The 26,413-nt window shown below is 36.6% G+C and overlaps 7 protein-coding genes across 8 annotated transcripts; 5 read left to right on the top strand and 2 right to left on the bottom strand.

Annotated features, from left to right (window-relative positions):
- Nucleotides 1–22: 22 nt before the first annotated feature.
- On the bottom strand, nt 23–2,748 carry LOC117783791. The gene is made up of 10 exons (XM_034621335.1): nt 2,687–2,748; nt 2,059–2,413; nt 1,849–1,985; nt 1,197–1,293; nt 947–1,134; nt 772–851; nt 625–669; nt 468–555; nt 242–354; nt 23–144 (listed from the first exon to the last, which is right to left on the bottom strand). The coding sequence occupies exons 1-10, from the start codon at nt 2,746–2,748 to the stop codon at nt 38–40; spliced, it is 1,272 nt and encodes a 423-aa protein (XP_034477226.1). The 3' UTR covers nt 23–37.
- A 75-nt stretch (nt 2,749–2,823) lies between these two features.
- On the top strand, nt 2,824–5,985 carry LOC117785262 (radial spoke head protein 4 homolog A). Its single transcript, XM_034623192.1, has 4 exons — nt 2,824–3,206; nt 3,603–3,795; nt 3,857–4,778; nt 5,181–5,985. Exons 1-4 carry the CDS (start codon nt 2,884–2,886, stop codon nt 5,879–5,881), a joined length of 2,139 nt encoding a protein of 712 aa, XP_034479083.1. The 5' UTR covers nt 2,824–2,883; the 3' UTR covers nt 5,882–5,985.
- A 2,812-nt stretch (nt 5,986–8,797) lies between these two features.
- LOC117784396 (enoyl-[acyl-carrier-protein] reductase, mitochondrial) lies at nt 8,798–10,139 on the top strand. Its single transcript, XM_034622122.1, has 2 exons — nt 8,798–9,161; nt 9,216–10,139. Exons 1-2 carry the CDS (start codon nt 8,948–8,950, stop codon nt 10,073–10,075), a joined length of 1,074 nt encoding a protein of 357 aa, XP_034478013.1. The 5' UTR covers nt 8,798–8,947; the 3' UTR covers nt 10,076–10,139.
- Nucleotides 10,140–10,144: 5 nt separating this feature from the next.
- Nucleotides 10,145–11,641, bottom strand: LOC117784395 (nedd8-activating enzyme E1 catalytic subunit). Its single transcript, XM_034622121.1, has one exon. It carries the CDS (start codon nt 11,561–11,563, stop codon nt 10,208–10,210), a length of 1,356 nt encoding a protein of 451 aa, XP_034478012.1. The 5' UTR covers nt 11,564–11,641; the 3' UTR covers nt 10,145–10,207.
- Nucleotides 11,642–11,888: 247 nt separating this feature from the next.
- Nucleotides 11,889–14,569, top strand: LOC117783264 (rac GTPase-activating protein 1). The gene is made up of 4 exons (XM_034620571.1): nt 11,889–12,280; nt 12,343–13,270; nt 13,333–14,129; nt 14,200–14,569. The coding sequence occupies exons 1-4, from the start codon at nt 12,202–12,204 to the stop codon at nt 14,271–14,273; spliced, it is 1,878 nt and encodes a 625-aa protein (XP_034476462.1). The 5' UTR covers nt 11,889–12,201; the 3' UTR covers nt 14,274–14,569.
- A 694-nt stretch (nt 14,570–15,263) lies between these two features.
- LOC117783265 (probable enoyl-CoA hydratase, mitochondrial) lies at nt 15,264–16,958 on the top strand. The gene is made up of 4 exons (XM_034620572.1): nt 15,264–15,392; nt 15,464–15,569; nt 16,003–16,724; nt 16,783–16,958. The coding sequence occupies exons 2-4, from the start codon at nt 15,473–15,475 to the stop codon at nt 16,846–16,848; spliced, it is 885 nt and encodes a 294-aa protein (XP_034476463.1). The 5' UTR covers nt 15,264–15,392; nt 15,464–15,472; the 3' UTR covers nt 16,849–16,958.
- A 3,391-nt stretch (nt 16,959–20,349) lies between these two features.
- On the top strand, nt 20,350–26,093 carry LOC117783267 (synaptogyrin). Of its 2 annotated transcripts, XM_034620575.1 has the most exons (6): nt 20,350–20,407; nt 20,658–21,076; nt 22,969–23,200; nt 23,262–23,401; nt 23,790–23,961; nt 24,027–26,093. In XM_034620575.1, exons 2-6 carry the CDS (start codon nt 20,948–20,950, stop codon nt 24,071–24,073), a joined length of 720 nt encoding a protein of 239 aa, XP_034476466.1. In that variant the 5' UTR covers nt 20,350–20,407; nt 20,658–20,947; the 3' UTR covers nt 24,074–26,093. The 2 variants fall into 2 exon arrangements, with proteins under 2 accessions (XP_034476466.1, XP_034476465.1); XM_034620574.1 differs by lacking the exon at nt 20,350–20,407 and having other exon boundaries at nt 20,463–21,076.
- Nucleotides 26,094–26,413: the final 320 nt, after the last annotated feature.

The following is a 26,413-nucleotide window of genomic DNA, read 5'->3' as shown; positions in this document are numbered from 1 at the left end:
TTAAATAATTAAATTTCATTACTGCAGTTAAATAAATTTATTTCGTGAATAGCTTCTTAATTTTTTGAAGAATCAAGGAAATTACTTCTAAAATATTGAGCAAAGATAAGCCAACAAATAGTCCAATGACACCTCCGACCGCAACTGGAAAGAAAATATGGAATTTATATTATTAAATGATTGCGACTTGCAGTTAAAAAAAAATATCTAAATAACATTTTAGGCTAGTTATTCGATTTACCTATGAGATCTAATTTGGTCTGAGTAACTATGCGGTAAAACCTAGCTGAAGGTGGACTGGCAATATCAATTTCAACAACGAAATCCTTTTGGTCAACACGTTCTTCTATTGATCTGAATCGGAAAAAAGGAACTTGGGTTAGTTGATTTATAAAAGCTAGGCATGGAAATAGGAAACTGGGTAACGAAGGAGTTAAATATAAGAACTACTAGAAAGAATATCTTACCCAACAAAGCTTATCTGTTGTTCCATGCAGGAAGGCAAGCACACCAAGTTGATGGAAACGTAATCCTTTACTAGTTTTGAAACGAAAGCTAAAAATAACATTTACAAAGCCTAAACATCAATCTCCTGTAAAATTATAGAAAATAAAACAATATTACCCTTCTGCAAACATCTTATTCCCTGGACATCGCAATAATCTTGATCTGAAAAAATAATAATATAATTTGAATGTAATTTTATCTATAAGATAGTGAGTAGATAGTAAAACAGTATTGTTATAATAACAGCTATTTGAAAAATATTACACGACATGGAATTAAATAAAGTGCAGTTGCACATTTCCATCTCCATTTGCTGCCTTAATTGAGACATGCAGGCTGAGAAGCTGGAATAATACAAAAGATGAATATATTACACAATATGTATCATTCGGATAACAACATTAAATTAGTTTAACTATCTGTTATCCAGTTTATTTACCTGTAAACAAATTTTGAATGATTGCTTTCTTCCGGAAATTTGCACATTCGTTGTTTCACTTTTTCCAGAATAACATCATTATTATTATGCAGCTCTTCAATATTAAAACTATAGACTTTTGGTCTTGTTGTAACAGGATATCCCTCCGCATTAAAATAGGGTACATCCTCAGGACTATGAACATATAACTATTTTGTAAATTATTATGATAATTACAATACAGTAAATCACTAGTTTACAAAATACCTACTTGATATTTGTATAGTAGATCAGTCTGTAAAACTAATTTCAGATTACGGTATTTATCCGACGATGTATATTTCAAAGGCAACTCATCGAGGTTTTTGCTAAAATTAATAATATGCAGTATTTTTTAGGCCAGGTTGAGATGCAACAGTTTGTCGAAACTTATTTTAGTCCTGTCGGAATTTTTAAAATTAATTTTAACAATTTAAGCACACTGTATTGTTTTACTGCTGTAAACTGCAGATTATAAATTTGTTATATAAAAGGGAGAAGGTGGTTCTTCGTAAGAAAATAGTAAATCGCTGAGTGTTTTTTTGTTGACTGTTTCCTAGTTACTATTAAATTTCTAATTAAATTTTTTCTTTTAAATACCTACATCTTTTACTACCGATATTTATACAATAAAATTATAATTTCTAATTTTTATGAATCAAAAATTTGTTAAGAATAAAACAATTATTCTTTCCACATTTAGTTCCCCAACCAAGAATATTTTGTTAGGCGTGCCACAGAAATAAAACCAACCGAAAATCTGCGAAAACAAAAATGGGTTGGTTTCTAGTTAGTTTTATTTCTGTTGCAACCCTGCACATTTGGGATTTTCTCATACATATATTGACATCATTTTTATCTGCTTGGATTGTTTTAATACTTACTAATCAATAAGACTGTTGGCTAGAAAACAGTATCCAACCTCCAGCTCATGAAATTTGAATATAGTTTCGCAGTTTTCCAACAAGTTATTACCGTAATAAATTTCTTTAAAAATAGTTCTGCACGTGTGGGTAAGAAACTGGAAAACGAAACATAAATAAAAATTAACCACAAATCAGACACAAAAAAAATTGCAATAAGCGAGTAAGTACCTGTTTTCTCATTTCCAAAATATTAACTCCACATGTTGAATTCCAGCCTCTACAGTATGCTTCTTTAATATTACTGTTTTCGGGTATTAAGAACAGGTACTCATATAAATTTTTCACATAGGTGTTATCTACGGTTTTATTGGGAGGAACTCGTCGCATTACGGTTTGTGTGAACTCCTCAGTTATTTTATTCTTTATAAGACAAATGCTCACGGCGGGAAATGTATTTGACCAATGTATATATGTGGTCGTTACTCCAATGCTGGTCGAATCGGTTTGAAATCTTGTCATCATTAAAAGAAAAATTGAGCCCATATTCCATCCAGAAATAAGAATAACGCATATCCAAAAGAATCTGTAAATTATTTATGATAACTTCAATCTGTTTATGTCTACGAATTTTCTTTTAATTTACACTTTATTGTAGAAATTATATTTTAGAAAATATATCAATTTATTTCCCTTCATTTTTTTCTTGCTGTGCTCGACTCTTTACTTTTCTAAAATCAATAACAATGTCCACGTAAACTTTTTATTCGACAAAGCGTGCACATCTGCAATTAATTGCTGTCTTATCCCATCATCAAGTTCAGATTATTGCAATATTGCATGCGATATTTGTATTAACAGTTCTGACCATTTAAGCTGTGACGTCACATTTGTGAACCAATGTATATTGTAATTGTACATACAACTATGCAAATTGATTAAATTGCTTAGAAAAAACAATGCAGACTGTGTTTTCCTGTCAAGAATATATTATTATAAATATATTTTTTGAGTGTACATCATATAAAGATAATAAATAAATTAAGTTGCAACATTATGGATAACGATAATCCATCGTGTCGCAATTTTTCAATGGGATCATCCTCAACTTCACAGTCGGATGCTCAGCAAACTGCAAAGAAGAAGAAAGACAAGAAGACCATAGCAAAGACTCAGTCTGAGCTTCAGACCTCTCCACAATGCTCCAACATTATAACATCATCAACGACAACCTCATCGACTTCCATATCCATGGGCGCACTTAATTCTGAGAGTCGACTCCAAAAGCCAGAGTCTTTTGAGGCTCCAAATATTGGATATGAAGTTAATATTGCCAAGGCAGTACTACAACAATATAGTACCTTGAGTGGTGACAACCTGTAAGTAAGGATTATAATGAAAAGAAAAAAATATAAAGAAAGATAGATCATCATCGGCACGCCAGAAATTTTTTTCGGGTTTCCAGTTGTCAGCTTTTTTGCGCACTATAGGCAAATCTGCTAGATTATATGTTCTTACGAAATTTTTGAATATATAGTTTCCACATATATCCTAACATATTATATATTTGATTTAAATCGCACATATCTTTTTTGGCAAATTTTTGGCTAGTTGGCACAAATAGATTTTGTTTTAATATTAATAGTAATAATAGTAATAATAGTTAACAGTAATTCCATACTAGAAATTTAGGTGAGGTACATACTTAATAAAAATTTTTTATTTTTACAAGTGCAAGGTCTATATATTTAAAACTTAAATTCTGTCCTTTACAGATTCGATCATTTAAGTGATATTGTAAAGCGAGTTATTGACGAAAGACCCCCGAATGTAATTGATTTCTTTGAAGAGTTTAGTAGAAATGTTCGTGAGCAAAAGTTTCATGTACCTGAAAGATTCCCCCCAAACGGCGTATTTGCCGACAGTCGAATGTTTCGACCGGCAAAAAAGATTTTGCAAGCAATTAAGGTAAGTTCAAATCGAAATCAAATATCAATAGTTGGAATTAATTAAAAATCATAATTTTTAGCTTCCCTGCAATGCAGAAGGCACAGATTTGGGTTGTGACGAGGAAATGACTGGGGAAGAGGCATATCCCTATGCTGATGGGGAACTTCAGATAGACCTCGATGATTCCTTGCGAATGTTTGTATCTTTCAATGAGCGCGTCGAGCAATTGCAATTCTTTTGGAACCAGTCTGGCTTTAGTATCAGCAAAGATGATATATTTCAATTGGCAAGCTCCATTAATCGTCTTCAGACTCATCCATCAATAATGCAATGCCGCTTCTGGGGCTGTATTTATGGATTGAAGTGCTCCTATTATATTGTGGAAGCCTCATTAACGCGTGACGAAATCATTTCCCGATTAACAATGATGGAAGAAGAAATGCGAGAAAAGCAACTTCCCTTCAAAATGCGAAAGAATCAAGAGCGCAAACCTATGCCATCACATATTGGACCGGAACTAACTCCTGGCATTTATGGTTGGGAAAACTATGATCCCGGCGATTTGGCGAAAATGATTCCAAAAGCGGAGCCTGTTCCTCTGGCAGAGGAATTGGAGTTCTATGATATACCACCAGAGGTTGTGGGTCGTGGCTGCAATCGTTTCTCTTACTTTGTAGTCAACAGTCTATACGACGATTGGATTGAACTGCCAATTGTGACACCACGTCAAATTGTTGTCTCCAGGCAGATCAAGAAGTTCTTCACTGGCGACTTGGAATCTGATATTGTTTCATATCCATGTTTTCCAGGCAAGGAGAAGCATTATTTACGCGCAATGATTGCACGAATTTCTGCTGGAACACATATTGCACCTCAGGGATATTATCGACGAATGACGAAAAAGGAGCAAGATCTTTATGATGGGGTCAATTTGGATGAGCTCGAAGAAGAGGCCGAGGAGGAAGACAACTACAACGAGGGTGAAGAAGATATGCAACAAGGTAAATTACGAGTACATTATAACAAGTAAGATCACTACGCCTGCGCCCAGGCTCTTATATTTTTCAGTATTCTTGTTTCTTGTACAAATTCCGAGTTTCTTATTCGGTTTTGATGAAATTTTCAGGGCGGCTTCGAACTTTGATATTAAACATTTGTGTCAAAACTCAAAGCTGTAGATTTAATATACACATAGTCAATCGTTATTTACTTCGTGGGGAGGTATTTAATTTTTATAATAAGCTGGACAGTCATTTAAGGAGACTAAATTTAATGCGTCTAGCTCTACTATATTTAAGATCTGTTCGTGTAAATGATCTAACGATAATCAAAAGTATATATTATATTTCATGCTTGTGGTACAGGTTATTAAAGAACAAGACAATAATCCTGTCTCTTTTTAGATAATGATGTGATGCTACTGAAAAATGAACGATTCGAAGTTGAGCCCTTGAGTACATTAGCAACTCCCGTGGCTTGGGTTCACTGTAGACCGAATATATTGAACCAAGGAAGAATTGTATGGTTCGATGAGGAAAAAGCTCGAAAGGAGCGGGAGAAAGCACTGGCTCTATACTTGAAGATGCGACTTATGGAAGAAATGGATGAAGAGGCCGAAGAAGAAGAAGAAGGAGAAGAAGAAGGCGATGAAGAGGAAATGATGGAAGGATTTATTCAACCCGAGACTGGACCCGATATTCTATCATCCTGTGGTAGTGATATGGGCAATGAATGCTCTGTTCCTTGGTTGGTGCGCTTTTCCAGCAAGTATACCAATCAAAAGGAGAGATTGTTGGTATTGCAGTCCAATCTCTGGCCAGGCGCATTCACATTTATTTTCGAAAATACATGCGAATCGGTTTATCTGGGCTGGGGACATAAATTTTGTAGACGCAATATACCCTTTAATCACTTGAAAAAAGTTCAAGAAGAGTTTCTTCACGGAGCCGAAGACTTTATTGAATCAACGGATCCATCTGTTGAGGACGAATTGGCTTACAATGAGTGGCTGTTAAGCAAGCAAAAGAAACCCACTGATATTGGAGAGGACGGCAATGAATATGATGTTGAAGACGAAGACGATGAGTATGAGGACGATAATTAAGAAAGCCCCAATTAAAATTCCTAATTATGATACTATGTAGCACTTAGTTTTGTTCAATTAATAAAATCACAATCTTGTAGTGATGCAGCAGCATTTAAATAGAACATGTGGCGACCTTCATTATAACCATATATGTCATTTTAAATTCTAACATCCTTTCGTTTCAACTCTCTCCTACATTCGATTATTTTAACTGTCATTTTTTCTTTAACTAATTTATTAACTTTCAAAGCAATTCGTTGGTTGCCGACAAGTTTTTGCCACGTTCAAACTGCACTCCGACTATATATAAATAAGTTTAGTTAGAAGCAAAACATGTTTGACTTCCAGGCCTCGATCGAATAATCATATCGTTGATTATGTTATCATTCGGCCCAAAATTATCAAATTTTAAGTTAGTTACAGTCCTAGGACATAATATTGTTGAGAAAAAAAATCATATTTTTAAATTCAACTTTACTTTTTTATTTGTTTTACAACTAAGCATCACAAATATTTGTATTATTTAAAAATTTCGGATTTGTCCTCTACATATTTTCGAAAACTTTTAGCTCCCAAAACATTTTGATCAAAACTCCAAACTGATTTTGCCCTTCATTTTTTTCAATCGGTGCACTGAATCATTATTTGCACTCGGTTCACAAACCAAATGAGGTAAATATAGTTCAAGTCACGTGCCAAGCTTCTTCTACATACAATAAGCACATATAGTACATATGTACAGGTATATATCTCTTATAACTTATCACTGCGGACGGCAGTTCGCGTTAGTGACGAAAGCAGCACGAAGGGTGCGAAAGGCGACTAACTATATATACAGCTAAGTTGGAAAATTTGCTACGACTGTCCGATCAGATCGAGTTATATACCGATCGAAAGGTTTAGTTCTAACTTACAAAATGGCATACTAAAACTTTTTCTAACCAACCTGGGTCATAAGATACGGGGGTGTAAGTGAGAGGGGAAAAATTTAAATAATTGCAGCTAATGGGGCTGTTGGGGTCTTTTGGTAAAATTTTGTATTTTTTTCTACTTAAATAAATTTGAAAATTTTAGTGGACTTCTCAAAATGAAATGAAAAGTCAGTTTGTTTGTCTGTTTGTCTGTTTGCATCAAAGCGCTAAAGAAGCTAAAATGTAATGATGGGGATTGATTCCTTTTCGAAAATCTAGAAATGTTTGCTCTACGACTTTTTGAAAAAACCGCTAGTTTAGCGGGAAAACGCTAAATCCCGCTAAAATTGAACCTCAACAGTTTCCAAGCCATAAAATTTACAGATATGTTCTATATATCATTGGAAAGGTGTGTTTGAGAACTTTTAGGCGTACCTTTAAACTTTTTTTCTAAAGTACTCAGGTAACATTTTACAGGTGAAAAAAAGTTTTTTAGCTTACATTTTGGCGATTTTTGACAAAACGGCTCTAACGATTTAAATATGTTGTAATACGTTTTGGTTGAGGGGCTTGGAAGATATTACCTGTTAAGTGAATAAATACATTTTTTAATCGGTCGAAAATCACGTTTTAGTACGAAAAACTTTTTGGTTTTATGAGATATCTCAACCAAACTGATACAATATGCATTTAACTTGGTTTTATATATCCTGACCAAAGTTGGTTTAAATCGGACCACTATATCATATAGCTGTCATAGGACCGATCGGGTCAAAATTATGTTTTAGTATGAAAAACTTTTATGTTTAGTGAGATATTTAAACCAAATTGATAGCATATGCATTTAGGTTAGTTTTAAAAGTCCTGACCGAAGTTAGTTGTTATCGGACCACTATATCATATAGCCAATCGGTCCAATATTAAGTCTTGGTATGAAAAACTTTTTTGTTTTACGAGATATCGTAACCAAACTAATAGAATATGCATTTAAGTTAGACTTATATATCCTGACCAAAGTTGGTTCTAATCGAACCACTATATGATATAGTCATAGGACCGATCGGGCGAAATCCGAGTCTTAGTACAAAAAACTTTTTTTTCATAGTAAGTACGGGGTCTCCGACAGTAGAGTATGCTCGGCTGTAGCATCGCGAGCAGGGTGTGGAGCCCCCTTGTTTTTCTTTATAATTAAAAAAAAAAATTTTCAAATATGAAATACGTTCAACAACTAAATTTATATATTTTACTATTTGCCTGCATTAATGATAAAGTTACACTGTCAAAAGCAAAAGCAATTGCAAAAATTTCTGATATTCCACAAAAAAACCTCTACACGAGGTAAAAATCTAGTGACGAAAGCAATTTCAAGCCCCAAAATTTCTGATATCCAATTTTGTGACGAACAAAATTCAGTTTAATCTAAAAATTTTAAATAAAAATATAAATTAATAAAAAAAAAGGCGAAAATTGGCAAAATGTAAGAGATCTTTATTGTTTCGTCGGCCATCTCAATAAATGTCGATTGTTCTCAATTGTTAAACATTTTTCCGAAATCGTTTCTGTTCTGTTCAAAAAGCACCGTTAGTTCTCCCGGCGTGGCGTCCTTTTAAATTGGGGCTGCCACCCTACAGAATTTCCCGCTCTGGCAGCTTGTTCTAATTGGGGCTGCCACCCTACAGAAATTCCCCGATGTGGCAACTTGTTCTAATTTAATAAAATCAAAAAAAACTTTGAAAATTTGACTAAATTGGAATTTTTTTTTTTTGAAGCTAGAATTTTTTAAATTGTTGCAGAATTTTTGTTGGAATTTTCTCAATTTTATATATATATATTTTTTTTTTTTTTTAGAATTTAATTTCTAACTTCTCTTACCTAAGGGTTGACGAGTTTCAAACCTTCATTAATATTTAGATATATTTTTTTTCGAATTTAAAATTTTCATCAAAATTTTAGCTAATTTCAAAGTTATTGCAATTTTAAAAATTGAATGAACTTAATAAAAAATTACACCATGCGACGCAGCTATCGATTGATTAATCGATAGTACTGATGGTGGAAACAGACTGTCAGGTAAAAGTTGAAACAGCTGTTTTCTCCAAATACCGGAGCAATAACAAATGCAATCAGTGTGAAAATTTTCGTACCAAAAAAAACAAAGTCCAGATCCAAGAAAATGTTGCGTAAAACGTTGAAAAGTTTGGTTCATCCGTCGGTGCTAAGTCGCCAAATGTCGATTGTGGCCAGATCACTGAAGTACACACAGCACGGGGAGCCACAGGATGTGTTGCAGATTGTGGAGGATAGGCTGACGGAGCCAAGGGATCAGCAGGTGCTGGTTAAAATTCTAGCAGCCCCCATTAATCCCGCTGACATCAACACCATACAGGGTAATATTATTATGATAATATTGTACAACATATTAATATCATATGGATTTGCAGGGAAATATCCAGTGAAGCCAACATTTCCGGCAGTTGGTGGCAATGAGTTTGTTGGCCAAGTAGTCTGTGTGGGCGACAAGGTTAAGGACTTGCAGCCAGGATCACATGTGGTGCCACTAGCCACTGGTATGGGCACCTGGACGACGCACGCTGTCTACAACGAGGATCAATTGATGGCCATATCCAACAAGGTGGGCTTGGCAGAGGCGGCAACCATAACCGTGAATCCCTGCACCGCTTATCGCATGCTCAAGGACTTTGTGAAGCTATCACCAGGTGATACGGTCATACAGAACGGTGCCAACAGCGCTGTCGGCCAAGCTGTCCATCAACTGTGCCGAGCTTGGGGCATCAACAGTGTCGGCATTGTGCGCAATCGCCCGGAGATTGCAGAGTTGAAGATGATGCTTGAATGTCTGGGCGCCAATGCTGTGCTAACCGAGGAAGAGATGCGTACCTGTGACCTCTTTAAATCCGGCAAACTGAAACGTCCCAAGCTGGCATTCAACTGTGTGGGCGGCAAGAGTGCAACGGAAGTGTCGCGACATCTGGACGACCGTGGTGTTATGGTCACCTACGGCGGCATGTCCCGTGAGCCGGTGACCGTCGCTACTGGTCCGCTCATTTTCAAGGATATTGCATTTCGTGGATTCTGGATGACACGCTGGTCCAAAGAGAACTATAATACAACGGAGCGTTCCAAAATGTTCAGGGAACTTTGCCAGCTGATGGAGGAAGGCAAGTTTGTGGCTCCCACACATGAGATGGTGCCTCTGGAGAAGTTCAAGGAAGCCGCCATAGCAGCGCTCAATTTCAAGGGCTTTACCGGCAAGAAATTCATTCTAGACATGAGCTGTTAAATGTGATATATACTCTTACATATGTTAATTTTAAATTCGAAATAGAGACTACATTTGAAAACGATAATCTCTCTACAAAAATTTAATCTTAATACATAAATAAATTGTTTAGACATTTTATTTGTTTATAATTTATAGCATTTCAACCTCGTTGGCCTGATACTTGAGCTGAAGCGTCATTGCAGTAGGCGATGTGGCATCCGTGATGGTCAACAACTGACCATCCTGAAGGCACAGCTCACCAAGAGATTGTGTAAGGTTCTTGCGTGTCGCCTCCTCAATGCTCTTCACATTGGCCATGTATAAGGTGCGTTGCTTGCCATCGGCCATGACGGTGGTCAGAGCCGGACTCTTCAGTTGGAATCGTGGGGATTCGCAAAGCTGTTTGATTACATCCTCCAGCGTTGTCGTATTGGGATTCTCAATGTTCAGCAATTGTGGATTATTGCTGCAAGCAAGACAAGTCTCTGATTTCTCTGCCTCATAGGTATAGGTGTAAATTCCATCCAGATCGTTAAAGTTTAAATAGTTGGACATGCTGTCATAACAGCTGGTGGCCAGCTTGAAGACCTCCAGAGCACAGGCGGCGGCTATGACTGCATTTGTGCTGGCCACCGCCGGTATAATATGCTTGATGACGCCCTGCACGAGGCGATACGTAATGCCGCCTATATTAAACTGATTTGCGCGTTCCTGGGCACGCTCATAGATCCAGCCAATGTGCTGCGGATCATCACCGTCCAAGGGCACACCGAAAGGGTTCTCCTTGTCCCATTGTATTAGCTTAACATACTCAATGCAATGCTCCGGGAGTCGTGGTGTATTGGCGATGGTGCACAGCGGATAGTTGACTTGTGGCGGAAACAAATCCAAGGTACATTCAATGCAGGCCGTGAAGCCAGGTAGAATGACACGGGCATTGCCCTTGAACCCCTCAGTGCCGCCATCAATCATTGGTATAATGGATGACACATCAATGGTATTGTCCTCCTCGTATCGCAGCATGGAAAGCAACATGCCATTAATCCAGCGACGTGCCACAATTGAATCCAGGCCGCAAACAATAATATGGAACTGCTGGTAGAAAGACTCGTCAAAGTCCTGAATCTTGGCAAAATGCGGTGTCACCTTACAGGTGGGCACCCGACTGTTTATAAAGCGAGCGGCGCACTCCGCCTTTGATGAGCCAATGTCCGTGCGCCGAAACAGAAACTGTCGATTTAGATTGGACAGCTCTATTGTGTCCATATCAATCACATGTAAGTCACCAAATCCCATCAGCGCCAAATCCTTCAGAAGCTCACAGCCCAAACCGCCGGCACCAATGATGAGCACCTTGCCCTTCGTTTGAAGGAATTCCAAATTGTCTGGCGAGGGAGTAAAGTCATCCTTGCAGAACAGACCCTCGCGTTCCAGCACATGACGCAGTCCATTCCACCGCTTGCTTTGCAAGGAAATTGAGGGATTTGAAGGTGAGGCAACCGACATACTTTTACAATAAAAAATAAACACTCTTCTCGTAAACTTCGACTGGTTTTTTTGCGAATCGAATGCGGGTGATTAGGGATGTGAAAAAAAACATAGAAACATCGATAAGTCGTCATTAGTAGCGCGATGTTGATAGATTTGTATTTGTTGGTTTTTTTATTTCTCAATCGATAATAAAATTGGCTCAACTATTCGATTATTCATTACAATAACTTAATAAATTTCATACTGCAAATTAGCAAATACAGATAGTAACGTAAATTGCATAAGCATTTTTTATTAATTAAATTTTGATAATGTACCAGCTTCTGTCAAATGAAGCTATCGACGCTTGAGCGTAATCGAATGATAAAGTATCGATAGGAAAATAAGCGGCTCTAGTTTATACGATAGCAATACTTTGACTTATCGCACATAACTAGATAAAATTTGAAACAACGGCACTTCTGAAAGAAAAAAAACTCGCGTCCCTTAAAGCGTGCTTCCTCTTTGCCATCCTTATTGTTGTAAATAGGAAAAAATCAGAAGAAAATTAACAATTGCTGTGCGGGTGCTAGCGAAGTACAATAAATTCTTGTATTGTGCATTAGCATTTACGATTGAATTGCAGCAAACAAATTGGCGCGAACTCAAAGAAAATGACGCTCTCAGTGTTAGCGTCGTTTGACGATCTGCGACGCTGCATGCAAGTGCTGACTGACGGCACCGCCGAGGAGGGTAAGTGACCAGTCTAACTGAAATTCTAGTGAAATTCGAACTAAATTCATATTTCTGCACAGAATTCCTAAGATTTTTGCGTTTGTTCGAGCTATATCACGAGAAATGCAATGGCTATGCCACGCAAAATGCGCGCCTGCAAACGGAACTGGACAAATCGTTGGCCAAGATGGGAGATTTGGAGGGCAAACTGTATCATGCGCGTCGCATCATTGACACCGAGATCAAGGCCAGGCGTCAGGCCGAACACGAGCGCGACGCCATGGAGGGCAAAATTATGGCCGTAGCCGATTTGCTACGACACGAACGTAATCTGAACAACGAGACGCGGGATAAGTTAGCGTTTCTCCATACACTGCCGTCGGCATCGACGCGCAAGCGTAAATCGTTGAACACACTGCACGAGGATAAATCCTATGGGGATATCAATTCAACTGGATCTTTGCTTTCGGACTTATCTATAACACATTCGGAGGATGACTTCCTCGATGTGCGACGCTCGAAATCGTGGCGTGAGCATCGCCCATCATTGCCCAAGAATCCAGTACCGTGTGTGGGCAATAAAAGGTCTCGTCTTAGCACCGGTCTTAATACCAGTAACTTGGGTACACCAACCACAACGACGACTAATCGTCGGTCAGGAACTGGCATTGGAGTCGATCATCACACATTGGATGTGGGACAGGGCGCAGAGCGCTTCTGTGCCACCACGAAAGTAACAATTCCACAGGATGGTCAGGGTGTCATACGTGCCGAATCCACCATTGAATCGCTGCCTATGATCGTAACTCACGAGCGCATTGCCGATGTCCAGTCATCCTCGACGCCGCGTCGTTCTGGCCTTAAGGAGGCAATGGCGCCACCATTGACGCCACATAATGCCATGGCGACCTCATCGCCGGCACAACAGAACCGTCCACTGATGCGCAAGCACAGCTTTAGCCAGAAGACGTTCCTCCGTGGCGACAACTGTGTTCAGTGCCAGAAGCGGTAAGTTTATATATAGATACAAAAGTCTCAGTATTATTTATTTAAATTCGAATTTGTTACAGCATTCGATTTGGTGCCGTGGGATTGCGTTGTCGGGATTGTCCCGTTCGCTGCCACATCGACTGTCGCCAGCTGCTTACCGTCAGCTGTGTACCGCAGTCGGGAACACCCACGGGCAAGACTGTGATGGGATACCTAAGCGATTTTGCGCCAACGATCACACCCCGTATTCCAGCACTTATCGTGCACTGTGTCAATGAGATTGAGGCACGTGGTCTCACCGAGGTGGGCCTCTATCGTCTGTCGTCGTCGGAGCGTGAATACAAGGCGCTTAAGGAGCAGTTCTTGCGCGGCAAAGCGACTCCACATCTGGGAAACACGGATATCTATGTGCTATGCTGTTGTGTGAAGGATTTCTTGCGCACATTGCTTGAACCTCTCATTCCCACAAGCCAGTGGAAGGACTTTGCCAATGCTGTACAGAATCCAGATAATAAGCTAGCGGAGCAATCACTTTACAAGGCTGTGGAACAGCTGCCGACCGCAAATCGCGATACTTTGGCATTTCTCATATTGCACTTTCAGCGCATTGCCAATTGTCCAGTGGTTATGATGCCCCTGGAAAACATATCCATGATATTTGGGCCCACAATTATGGGTTATTCATCGCCAAATCCGGATAAACATGCCCTTTTTACCGAAACACTTACACAAAAGGAGGTAATGAAGGCACTGCTGGATTTACCGGGCACTTTCTGGCAGCAATATCTGGCCATGGAGCAGTCACCGCCGTTGGCACCTCCTGGCAGTGCCGTCAAACGAGTTCCCAGCAACAACCGGGATCTATTTTCGCTATATGGTAAATATATATGTTTATTTATTAAGTTTTGAATACATGTCCAATTCTCTCTTTTATTTAATCAAAATAGCTACCCCATTGAAGGGCACCATTAAGAAGCGCAAGTTTTATGCCACTCCACCAATGTCAGCGCATAAGAAGTAGATGAACTGTGTCCGTCCCCATTCCCGACTTGACTTGGTTGGCTGACAGTATTTTCAATGCATCGCAGGCGTGCTTACTTAAATCTGCATCAAGTATTTCATTTTTTTCTTTTGTTCAATTTAGAAAGCTGCTTCTGGAATGTAATTATTAATCTTATTTGTTTACACAAACATAAACTGTTGGACATTTAAAATTTCATTGATTTAAATTGTAAAATTTTGTCTAACAGAAATCTCATAATTACTTACCGTTTTCATAATGAATTATACACTGAACAAGTTTTCGAAAACGCAAATAAACATGTTTTTCTTTGAATTTCATATTTGTTATATTTGTTTCATATTTCTACTCTAGCTTTAATGTATTTGCTAATGTGTAATTGTGTAATGCAAACTGTGCTAATTCTTATGCTAAATTTTCATATGTAAGCGGAAGATTTATGATAATTTCAATTCAAAAGTTAACAGCTTTTAAGCAATGATTGATGCCTGTAGTCGATATTAATACACATCGTTTAAATAGAAAATCGATTGTTCTTTCGGAATTCAGGTGACAGCCCTGCTGAGCAGTGCTGCCAACTTTTTAGAGGAAAAAATTACTGCTTCTGGCTGGAAAGCATCCAAAAAAAAACTGAATTTTCGATGCAAAATAGCAAAAATATTAGACAACTGTGTAAATTTAAGTAAGTGCAAATTTAAAAATGCAGTAGCTTTGCAATAAATTAATAATTCGAAATTAGATAAAATTAAGGAAAATAAGAGAAGTTTCAAATGTAATTCTAAAAATCTATTGAAAAATCGACAAAACTCTAACAAAAATTCTGCAAAAATTTAAAAAGCTCTTTCTTCAATATTACGAAGTTTAAAAAAAAAATAAATGAATTTTCTTGGGTGCAATCAATTTAGCAATTTGATTAAAATGGTACATGCAGAGTGGCAATTTCGAAATTTTTCTAGCAAACGAACTCTAAAAATAGATAGATCTAGCTATAAAATAGCTAAGTTGGCAACAGTGACCGGCTCGCAACAGCTATTTTTTCCTCTAAAAAGTTGACAACACTGCAGTCAAGAATCTATGATCGGTTTTTTCTCCACCACTCTCGTTCCAGTGTTCTGATCAGTAAGTACCGATTGTGAAATTTGCATTAAATATATGTTATCTAATGATTGATTTGTATAAATGCTAAACAGGTGTAAAATATGGCCAACATTACTAAACTGTTTACTGTGCGTGCACACTCTCTGCTCCAGGCTGCCGCCCGTCAGCCCCAAGTGGCCACCCGTTTCAGCAGTAGCTGTAAGTACTCAAAGCACCACATGCAAAAAGATCAAAGTCCACTTCTAACTGCATACACCTATTTGTTATATTTATTATTTGTGGCTGGATGCCTAGAAAGCTAGAGCAGTTTTAAAATTTCTTTACCATTCCATTAATTGAGGACTAGCAGAAAATAGAATGAATTACGTAAGGTCTTTGACAGTGCTGACAAGAATATTGACAGTTATAAAAAGCTAGATTTTAAAAAGAGAAGTAAAAAATAGTATAAATGAAACAAAATGCATGCATCAAAAGGCAATACCGAAATGCCAATAAAATTTTTTTGTAATACATTAGTATGTTTCCTTAAATTAATAATCTTTTGATCTAGATTAGATCTAGCATATTATAAGCTAAACTGGAAACACTGGTCTTTGATACCAACTTACTTGCTATCTCTTTCACTCTACAGCTGGCAGCAACTGGGAATTCATTAAGACCGAAGTGACTGGAGAGAAGCAAAATGTCGCTGTTATCACTCTGAACCGTCCCAAGGCATTGAATGCCCTTTGCAATGGCCTGATGATGGAGCTGTCCACCGCACTGAAGAACTTTGGCAAGGATAAGAATATTGCCGCCATTGTGCTGACTGGCAGCGAGAAGGCGTTTGCCGCTGGCGCTGATATCAAGGAGATGGCACCCAACACATACTCCCAGTGCATTCAGGGCAACTTCTTGAACGATTGGACCGAGGTGGCCCGCACCCAGAAACCCATCATTGCAGCCGTCAATGGTTATGCTCTTGGCGGTGGCTGCGAGTTGGCCATGATGTGCGACATTATCTATGCGGGTGATAAGGCCAAGTTTGGTCAGCCAGAGATTGCATTGGGCACCATTCCCGGAGCTGGTGGCACCCAACGCTTGACCCGTGTGGTCGGCAAGTCCAAGGCAATGGAAATGTGCCTCACCGGCAACATGATCAATGCCCAAGAGGCTGAGAAGGTTGGTCTGGTCAGTAAGGTCATTCCAGCTGATCAACTGCTCGGCGAGGCTGTCAAGTTAGGCGAGAAGATCGGCACCCATTCCAATCTGATTGTGCAGCTGTGCAAGGAGTCTGTCAACACCGCATATGAGACCACATTGCAGGAGGGCCTCAAGTTTGAGCGTCGCACTTTCCACGCCACTTTCTCCACCGTGAGTTCAATAATCCTCTTTTAATTTTCTCTCTCTGTTTACACATTTTTCTTTGCAGGCTGATCGCAAGGAGGGCATGCAGGCATTTGTGGATAAACGTCCTGCAAAGTTCACTAATGAATAAATTCATATTAACGAGAATTAAAACATTTCTCATCCAGCATTGCATTTATATTTTCTATCCCTGTTATTGGTACGCAAATAAAACCCGTTGAATAATCTTTAAAATTCAAATTTACTTTTATGTACTTGGTGTGTGGCAAAAATTGTGGATGCTGAGAGCGAGGTGTGTGTCTGTGGATGCTGAGAGCAACAGGGTCGTATGTGTGGTCGTGCATTTTCAGTTGTGTAAGTGTGTGCGTGTGCAATAGCATATGCAAGAGAAGAGCAGCTATGAAAGCTGAGAGCAATTGTGCTTACTGCAATGCGGGCCTTAGGCGTCCACACACGATAAACTGCAAACGGCTGTCGCAAACTTTGAACGAGCAAGCATGCTCACTGCACTTGATTGTCGTGTGTGAGCTCCGTTAGTATAAGTGCGTGTGCTTGTAAGATCCTATATATTTGGAGAGCTTGGCAGAGCGCACGCCAAGTACAAGTTCAGCCGGCATCAGTTGCTCTTGCACAGCGATTTGGTGCAGAGCTAGAGTAGAAGCGCAATTTCAGGAAGGTGACAAATGTCATTCGATGTAAAGTGTCAAGGTTAGTTATTGTTATTATTATTATTTGTGAATAAATATTTATTATATATGAATATTTTTAAATTTATTAATATGAACAACATATGCTTTTAATAGTCTGATAAACTCGTTGAAATTCAGTTACCAAATATATTTGCATTCGGCAACTGGAGTCCAACGTATCTAACAAATATAATTAACTACCCTGGAGCACATTTTTGCTGATCAGGTTGTCAGTTGATCTTTGACTGAATTAGGTCATAGGTTAACTGACTACACACAACCACAATCGCTTTTAAACAACGCCCTGCGCTTCTTCCACAAAAGATAGTATGCCCATAGATTCATTTTTTGATTTTTTGCCTTCATTTCTCGAATGAGAGGCGTTTCTGATTCCGTCTTTCCCAGACCGAGCATACAACAGGTACTACAGCAATCTATTTTAGGGGAATCCAATTCAGCTTCTTTTCCTTCAATTTTATTTAAACAATAGCGACGAATAACTAATGGCTTCAATTCTGACAATTCGCTGGGCATTGGTATTATCTCCAGTCTGGTTTTCAATTTTTTTTTTGGTATATGCCTTTCTATCGTCTCCTTTTGGGGTTTTCGGGGCAGCCACACCCGAGTTTCAGCCTCTTTCAGAAAATTGCGTTTCGGTTTTTTAACTTTCATTTCATATATTGGAACATGTTTCATTATTTCGGCTATTTTAGCCTGGGTAGCAATACGTTTCTCTTTTAACTCCTGATTTTGCAACCTTTTTAGTTCGCTATCTATGGAATATCTATCCTCATATAAATCATGTTGATCTAGATAAGATAGGCGTTGGTGCTTATTTCTTTTCACTGAAGCTTCAGCTCCTGAGTGAACTTTAACATATAATTTAGGATGCTTAACATTCTCTTGTGGGATTGACCTAGGGCCAGTTTTCGAGTTGACTGATGGACTGTGGTGGCTCTTTAATGAAATTGATGTTTGACTTAATTTGCCATAGCCATAGCCATAGCCATGGGGTCGGTGTGAAAATCGTTTTCTTTTCCCATTATTGGATCTCAACCAATCCTTAAAGCTATCTTCCGATGTCCCTGAGCTGACATCTGATTCACTTGATTCAACCCTAGAGTTCTTGAAATAATTTATTATTGCGTCCTTTTTTTTATCTCTAGACAATCGTAAATTTTGTTCATACAGTTTAGATTTCAGTTTGACAGCTTCAGGGATTAACGAATGTCGGCTCCTCTTTAGAAGGTGTCCTTCAGGTTCCTTATCATATAAAAAAACATCATACATTTGAGTAAACTTTGCTTGAGATAGTGATTTAGAATCTTCTTCTGTCGAGTCGCTATCACTACTGAAATCCTTTAAGTGATTGCTGAAGTCTTGCGACTTCTTTTTTCTTAAAGTTACAGAAAGGAGGCTTGGGAAGCTTTCATCCCTTAGGAAGTAAGACATGTCAACGCCTTTTAATAATTTTTTCTGACCCACAACTTTGAGCTCAAATTTTTCACTTCCTTTTCTCTTTTTAAACTGTGTCTCAGTTTTTTTTGTTTTATTTCTCCTAGTCTTGATATCTGTTTTATTGATTTCTCTGTTTTTAATTTCTTTAATTTCCACTCTTGGTAGCTCTTTTCTCTTGTCCTGACTTTGTATCTTTTCAATATTCTTCTTATTTTTCATTTTTCTATATCTGATTTTCTTTTCGGTTATACTGTGCGTGCTAGGTTTAATCTCATTTTCAAGTGTACTAGTATCTAGTAATGTATTATCAATTTTGTGATGGGATGACTTTTTAATATGCATGTTTTTATTAGGATCCATATTATTTAGCAATTTGTTATGGACTTTTAATGATTTTCCGATTTCATTTTTTCTCGTAGATTGCACATTTTTGTCGTTTGCTTCAATTAAATTAATTTGACTTTTTCTTCTAAGTTCATTAATGCTGTTCATTAACACTTTTAGAGACATTTCATTAGACACATTTTCCACGCTCTTTATTATTGGGAGCATTTCAGGAGTACGCTTAGTTTCCTGGTTAAGTTTGATGCTCTGTTCGCTCTTTTGACTATCATCTGACTCGACCTCTCCGTCATTTTTTAATGTATGTTCGGTTAGAATAAATGAACTAACTGTAGGTTTCACAATCTGAAAACTTCCTTTGATATAGTTATTAGGTCTTAAATAGTCCTTACTTATTGTATTATTTGCAATTATTTTTTTAAAGTCCACTTTTTTCTTGATTACAATTTGCTGATTCTTTGTGTTTTCTGATGGTTTTATCTTGGACTCTTTATTATATATTTGTGTTTGAGGAAAAGTGTATTTACCAAATATTGTGCTTACTTTATCTATTAATTCTGAAGACTTTTTCGAACTCTTTTGTGTAGAGAATAGCTGGACAAGTGCTAGCTCTGTAAGTAAGTTTTGCTCCTTTTTTTCGTCGTTGCTTGTGTGACATGTATTTGCAGTTTTTGGTTCGAGTCTCCTCTGATTTTTAGATTCTTGCTTTTCCGCAGAATTCTCCAAGTAATTGGACGTATAATCTCTAGGAAAGTTCCCTAAATTCGGCTGATACATTTTAAAATAAGGAGTATATTGCGGATTCAAGGGTACAGCTTTCAAGCCGTTTAACACCAAGTCGTTCAACCAATTTCGATTTTGCCATTTTTCTCCTTTACTTTGTTTTCTTAAATAGTGACGATGCATGATCAAGGTACACTTTATTGCATTAAATAAATACACGTAGAAATTTAAATGATTTTTCGAATTGATGACAAAAAACGTATGGGCAGCTCTGTTGCCGCCTAACTAATATATCGATACAGGCTAACTATTTGGCAATTCGATAGTTAAATAAATATCGATAATAGAGAAGCCGTTATCGGCAAAGCTCACATATACACACACACACACACACAAGCAAAGAAATTGTAAAGTATACGGTACCGTTGCATACATTTCACTGATAGTCCTGCGCGTTGGCCGTTGTGCGAGAAAAAAGTAAAAGTGAAAATCAGGCCCTTGAAATTTGTGAAAAATTCATTAATAATGCATGATTAATAAAATAAAATTGGTGTGTTTTGTGTGTTTTGTTTGTTTTGAATAACCGTTACAAGTTGTGCGGTTTTGCACGCGAGTTTGTCATAAGACAGGAATAAAACCTTAGATTATACCAGTTTACAGTTTTGCGATTTCTGGTGTGCTGTAATCTTCTATTATTGCGATATACTAAAACATAGCACAAATACAGACACAAACGCACAGCTCGCGATTTTATACACACACACAAACACAGTCACACACACAAGGTCCAAGACGCCCCCTCATTGCCCTTGAGCTGGCGTTGTAAGAATCATTCGATTTTTCACAACAAGACGTGAAAAACACGAGAAAAAAGAAATAAAAAAGGAAAAACTAACCACAACGACTGACGCACGCGTTTACTAAATATACAAAAATAATACATTTATACAATTAAATAAATAAATATAAAACAAAGCAAATATATTGCATATCGGAAGAAAGTAGTAAGCATCGGAAATGGATGTACTCAATCAAATACTCAACATTAATGCTGGCGGTGCCTATGGCGGGGGCAAGGCTGGTGGCGCCTTCGATCCACTTACGTTCGCCATGAAACCTCAAGTTGTCATACGCGCCCTCTGCTGGGTAAGTCACATAAAAAGCTAACCTCCCACCCCTCCCACGTAGACCCTTTTCTAGCATACATACACTGGAAAAAAATGTTCCAAAATCAATATTTTGGCCTAAAAATTGCGTCGAGAACATAAAATTCTTTAAGTTAGAAAACACATTTTGGGTTTGACACCATTTAAAAAAAGACCAAGTTCTTATTATAAGAATAAATGTTTTAAAAATGTAACTCAACAAATAAAAAATATAAGGAAGACTTTAATATTTATAAATTTTGTTTGTTGTTTTATTTTGATACTTACACATTTTTTTCGGGCTTGGTAATTTTATAAATATTCCTTTACTATGTTTTTCTTTGAAAAGAGTGGGACTCGAGCCCGAAGAGGCGAGTCTATTGGATTTAAATAAAATATGACATATTTATACTTTCCTAACAACTCTAGATTTTTATTCTTATATATTTTTTGATTAATATTCTAAGCATTAGTAATTTGGTCTTAAAATGGTCTTTTGTTAAGAACAGAATATTTAAGATGATTGTTTTTTGATTTTTGAAGCTGGTTTTTTTTCAGTGTATGTACAAAAGCTTACAGAACATTTTTCAACTCGTGTATTTGACTTTATTTATAACATTTACATTTAATGTAAAAAACTTGGTTTTTTGTTTTTAATTTTCAAAAGTATTTAAGCCAATTTGATCTTAATAATAAATACTAAAATTAGTATGTGGATTTTCTTCTTTCTTCTATTATTCTAATAGTATACGTATATTTGTAAGCTTTAGCCGAATACCTCTTGTTCAAACCTCGCATGACGAGCGAGTGTGTGAATGTTGGTGTCAAGTTGTTGTGGGAATTGTTAGAATTTCGTGTTTGATGTTGTTAACTGATTTGTGATTTGTTTAGGCAGCTTGAAAGATGCCACAAGCTTGGAGGATAAAGTATGAAACAGCTGTACAGTTGATATTAAAAGTCTCACGACAGTCAAATTGTGAGCTAAAGGCCGTAAAGTGTTAACCAAGTCCATATATAATGGCCAACATGTGCGTCATTGCCGTCAAGTAGACCTTAAGTCTAGAGTGAGAATAATGGTTAACAAGAGTTTGCTTTTCATTTACGTTTAATGGCACTTTTCCTGCTGACGGCACAGTCTCGTACATACGTAATGATTCACAACAACAACAAACACAATAACAACAGTCAGAATGACAGCGACAACAGCAACTGTCAGTTGGCCAAGTTTATTCAAGGACCTGCTTTGTTATTGCAGTTGGCATTGCCTATCCCCAGGCGCGACTCACACTGACTAAACTTGGCCTTCGTTTGAAATTGGGTCACAAGCCCAAATACGCTCTGAATGCGAGTGTGCGATTCTGTGTCTGTCTGTGTGTGTGTGTGTGTGTGTGTGTGTATATGTTTATCGGTGTACTTGAACTTCTGGTTTGTTGCACCTGCTCTTTAAAATCAATAGATAGACACTTAGTCAAGTAATTGTTTTTACAAATAAATAAAAACAATTTTATTTTCAACTTTTGAATATAGTCACACTCCCTATATTTATTTTTTCCAATTACTCTTAAAACAATAGGTAACTACAAAAAGAAAAAAAAAAAATTAAAAGCCATGATTGGTTTTTTTTAATTTAATCTTTTGACTTGTTTCATTATAAAAAAAAAATAAAAATCAAGTAAAAGTATTATTATTTTTCGCTTTCTAATATATGTGAATTTTAAACTTCGTCTAAACAATTACTTGATCAACTGTATTTCTGTATATGCAATGCTGAACTCTGACATGTTGGCGATTTGGGAATTCATGTTTTTCACAGTGTCTGCTGTAAATGTGTGTTCAAGTGTTGTGTCTTGTATGTAATTTTTTTTTGCATTTTGTTTGATATGATGATTTCAGCTCTTTTCCATTGTGGTCTTTGGCTGCATATCCTCGGAGGGCTGGGTGGAAAAAGACGGCAAGGACTATTGTCTTTATAATAACGATGGTATGGCCTGTAAATATGGCAATACCATTGGAGTTTTTGGCTTTCTCGCCTCAATGGGATTCATTGGAGGCGAATTTCTGTTCGAACGCATGTCATCGGTGAAGAGCAGAAAGCGTTACGTCATGGCGGACATGGGATTCTCAGGTATGATAAACTCTGAACCGACTTTAAATTATGTATGTAATTATTATTTGAATTTTTCCAGCTCTTTGGGCCTTTTTGTACTTTATCGCGTTCTTCTATTTGTGGTCCCAGTGGAGCTCAGCTCCTATGCCGCCGTATGGAATTGGTGCCGGAAGCATGAAAACAGCTATTGTCTTTTGCTTCTTCAACATCTTCAGCTGGGTAAGTCACCGCCCAGTTAGCACGGTTTTAATCAGGGTTCAAAAAGATTTATGAATTTTAAAAATTCAAAATATATCTGATTAAAATTTTAAATAATACGTTAATGCAGCAACATACCAATACAAGAAAAGTATACCAAGAAATTTGAAAAAAAGCTTGATATAGTGAAAAATACTTTTTTTTTTGAAAATTATGACATGGGCATTCAATATTTATAAAAGTTGTTTTTTAATTATTTTTTAATAATTCTTCTGTAGTTTTTTGTGTAGAAAAAATAAGTTATTTTAAATAGTTTGAACAAATTGACACAATTTTATATTTTATTTATATTTTTAAAATAATAATCTTAGCGATCTTTGCTTAAAATCTGTACTACTTTGAATTCCAGGCTCTTTGTGCATTTATGGCCTATAAACGTTTTTTGATTGGCGCTGGCGATGAGTTCACCTCGGCCTTTGAGACTGACCCGGCCAATGTGGTGCATCAGCAGGCATACAGCTACTCCATGGACAACGACAATGAGCAGTATAGCGCCTCGCCATTTGGTCAGCCACAGCAGGGTAAGTGTGGCCGGTCAAGCAACAGTTTGTCGAATTTAAAAATTGTTGCATCTGGTTTTTGGCAGGCATGGAACAACAGTCTGGCATGGAGTATCAACAACCCACCTACTAAGCGTATTTGATAGCCTTCAGTGCGGGCAAGTTGTACTCCTCCTCCGTGTGTGTGTGTCGACACACTTTTATTGGTAGTGCAAATGGCAAAAACAATTTTTACACCAACTATTTACAACTATAGTACACATGTTGGCTTAACTTAATACACCGATGTCAAGCATATACGAACAACAACAAATAAAACACAAGAACAACAACAACAAAAACAACAACAATGCCATGCATTTGCTTCAGCAAGGAAAAGGAGTTTGGATAGCTGAAAACTGCTTAGTTTAAAAGCCCTATCCTTATACAGAATAATATTAATGATAATAATTTATAAGATAGCCCCTTAAGTTCTGTGTGCAGTTTTTGTAGTGAAAATTTGTTGCAATACTTATATACGATTATGATGTATACAGATTATATATATATATTATATATACTGCAAATACTATATAATTATGCTTTAAACGTTGTTAGTTATTTAGTGTATGTATTTTATTAATTTTTCTTGTGCAAGACCCTGGCCCTCAATACTCAACTTTGGGTTTTTTGGCTTGCTTACGATGACAATAGCTTGACAACAACACGACGTATAAAAAATAAGCAAAGCAAAGCTAAAATGTTTTTTAGACAAATTTACACACCGTCGGTACAGTAAAATGATATAGTAATTGACCCACACTAGTTAACTAGCAGACATCATAAAATACTGCTCAAAACATATCCTTTTAAAAACAGATTTCTTCTACATACTCCTTTGATCTCTATTCGCAAAATAGTTCTTTGTAGTGCCCGAAATCTTCAGGATCCGCGGCCAGGGTCGCTTAAACTTAGCGCATTGATAGAAACAATAAAAATTCAACGCCAAATTGTAAATTCTAAAATTGAAAATAACAAACAATTGTTAAACTACAAAAAATGTGTGAAAAGCTCAGCAAAAAGTATTTACAAATATATTATAAATGAGTTTTTGTCTTGGGGCAATTAAATATTTCTGAAAATAGCCGATTTTTTTCAGGATTTTGCCGAATTCCAGGTCGGAAAGTTTGATTTCAAAATTTAAGTTAAGAACCCAAACACTTGAATATCAGTATTAAATTTAACACTTATATTTGTTAAAAAATTTAGTATTATTTTTTATATACTTTCTAATTTGATTACACTAATTTGTATCCAATTTTATTTAAATTCTTTTTAAAAAAGTCCCAAGGCAATTGTTGGCCCAAATATGAAATGTATAGTAAAATAAATTGAATAAAAATATTCGTACTATGCAATTGAAAAATAATCAATATCAATGAATGTAAACATATTTAATAAATAAACGTAAATGTTTGTTTAGTGCAACATCAAATAACGGTAAAGTACATAAGTATTTGTTAAATAAAAAAATATATACATATAAAAATACACTTACATAGATGTGTATATACATTATTTATTTGTGTATTGTGTATGTACGTTTATAAAAGCTGGCTATATTTATATGTAAGTTGTACGTGCAAATGGCTATGCAAAACCAACAGATAAAAGTTTTGTTCTAAAATTTGAATTCAATCGAAATTTGCTGCAGGGAATAACTGCAAATTATTGAAATATTCGTATAAACTTTAACTGAAAAGTAATGATAATCGAGTTTTGAAACAGCAATTAGTTCCGTTTGCGCAAATTTTAAACAATGTCGAAATTTGGAACGCTTTTTATTTTAAAAAAGACAGTTCATTGAGAATTCAACTTGAAGCCAAACAACACAACATTCAAATTCTATGTAAATTTATAAATTAATCATGTAGAAATCGTGAGCGTTAAATAATTAAAAAAAAGTTATGCATTCAAGGACACACAAGTTGAGAAACAAAAAATATTACTAGTAATTACCCCGGTACAAAAGGCATCCTGAAATTGAAGCTAAATTAGAAATGTACTTGTTTGAAAATCATTGAACAATAATGTAATAAAACCAATCCCAACTAAAAAAAAGGAAAAAAATTCAATAAATTATAACACATATTTTTAAAAATCAAAACCAATAACAGCAATTTAATATGCTTATTTATATATAACCAAAGAAGTTCTTGGTTAAGCAGTAATCCCGATCAAACTTACCAGATGATCAACCCCCAAGGATGACTCAACTTAACAAACAGTGAGTAGTCATGCTGAATTTTTAATAAAAACGTGATTAAACTGGGAAGTAAAAAATCGCTAAAGATCAACGATTCCTGCATAGATTTCTGATTAATAGATCTGCAAGAACTAAAGTACCACAGAAAGAAACAGATGAACTTGGTTAAACCACCTTGGCAATGACCATCATTAGCTGTAAAATATCCTCTAAATTTGATCCACACTC

The sequence above is a fragment of the Drosophila innubila genome, assembly GCF_004354385.1.
Source record: "Drosophila innubila isolate TH190305 chromosome 2R unlocalized genomic scaffold, UK_Dinn_1.0 1_C_2R, whole genome shotgun sequence".
Classification (NCBI taxonomy): domain Eukaryota; kingdom Metazoa; phylum Arthropoda; class Insecta; order Diptera; family Drosophilidae; genus Drosophila; species Drosophila innubila.
The sequence above is the reverse complement of the archived record's forward strand: the minus strand, read 5'-3'. Positions and strand labels throughout refer to the sequence as shown.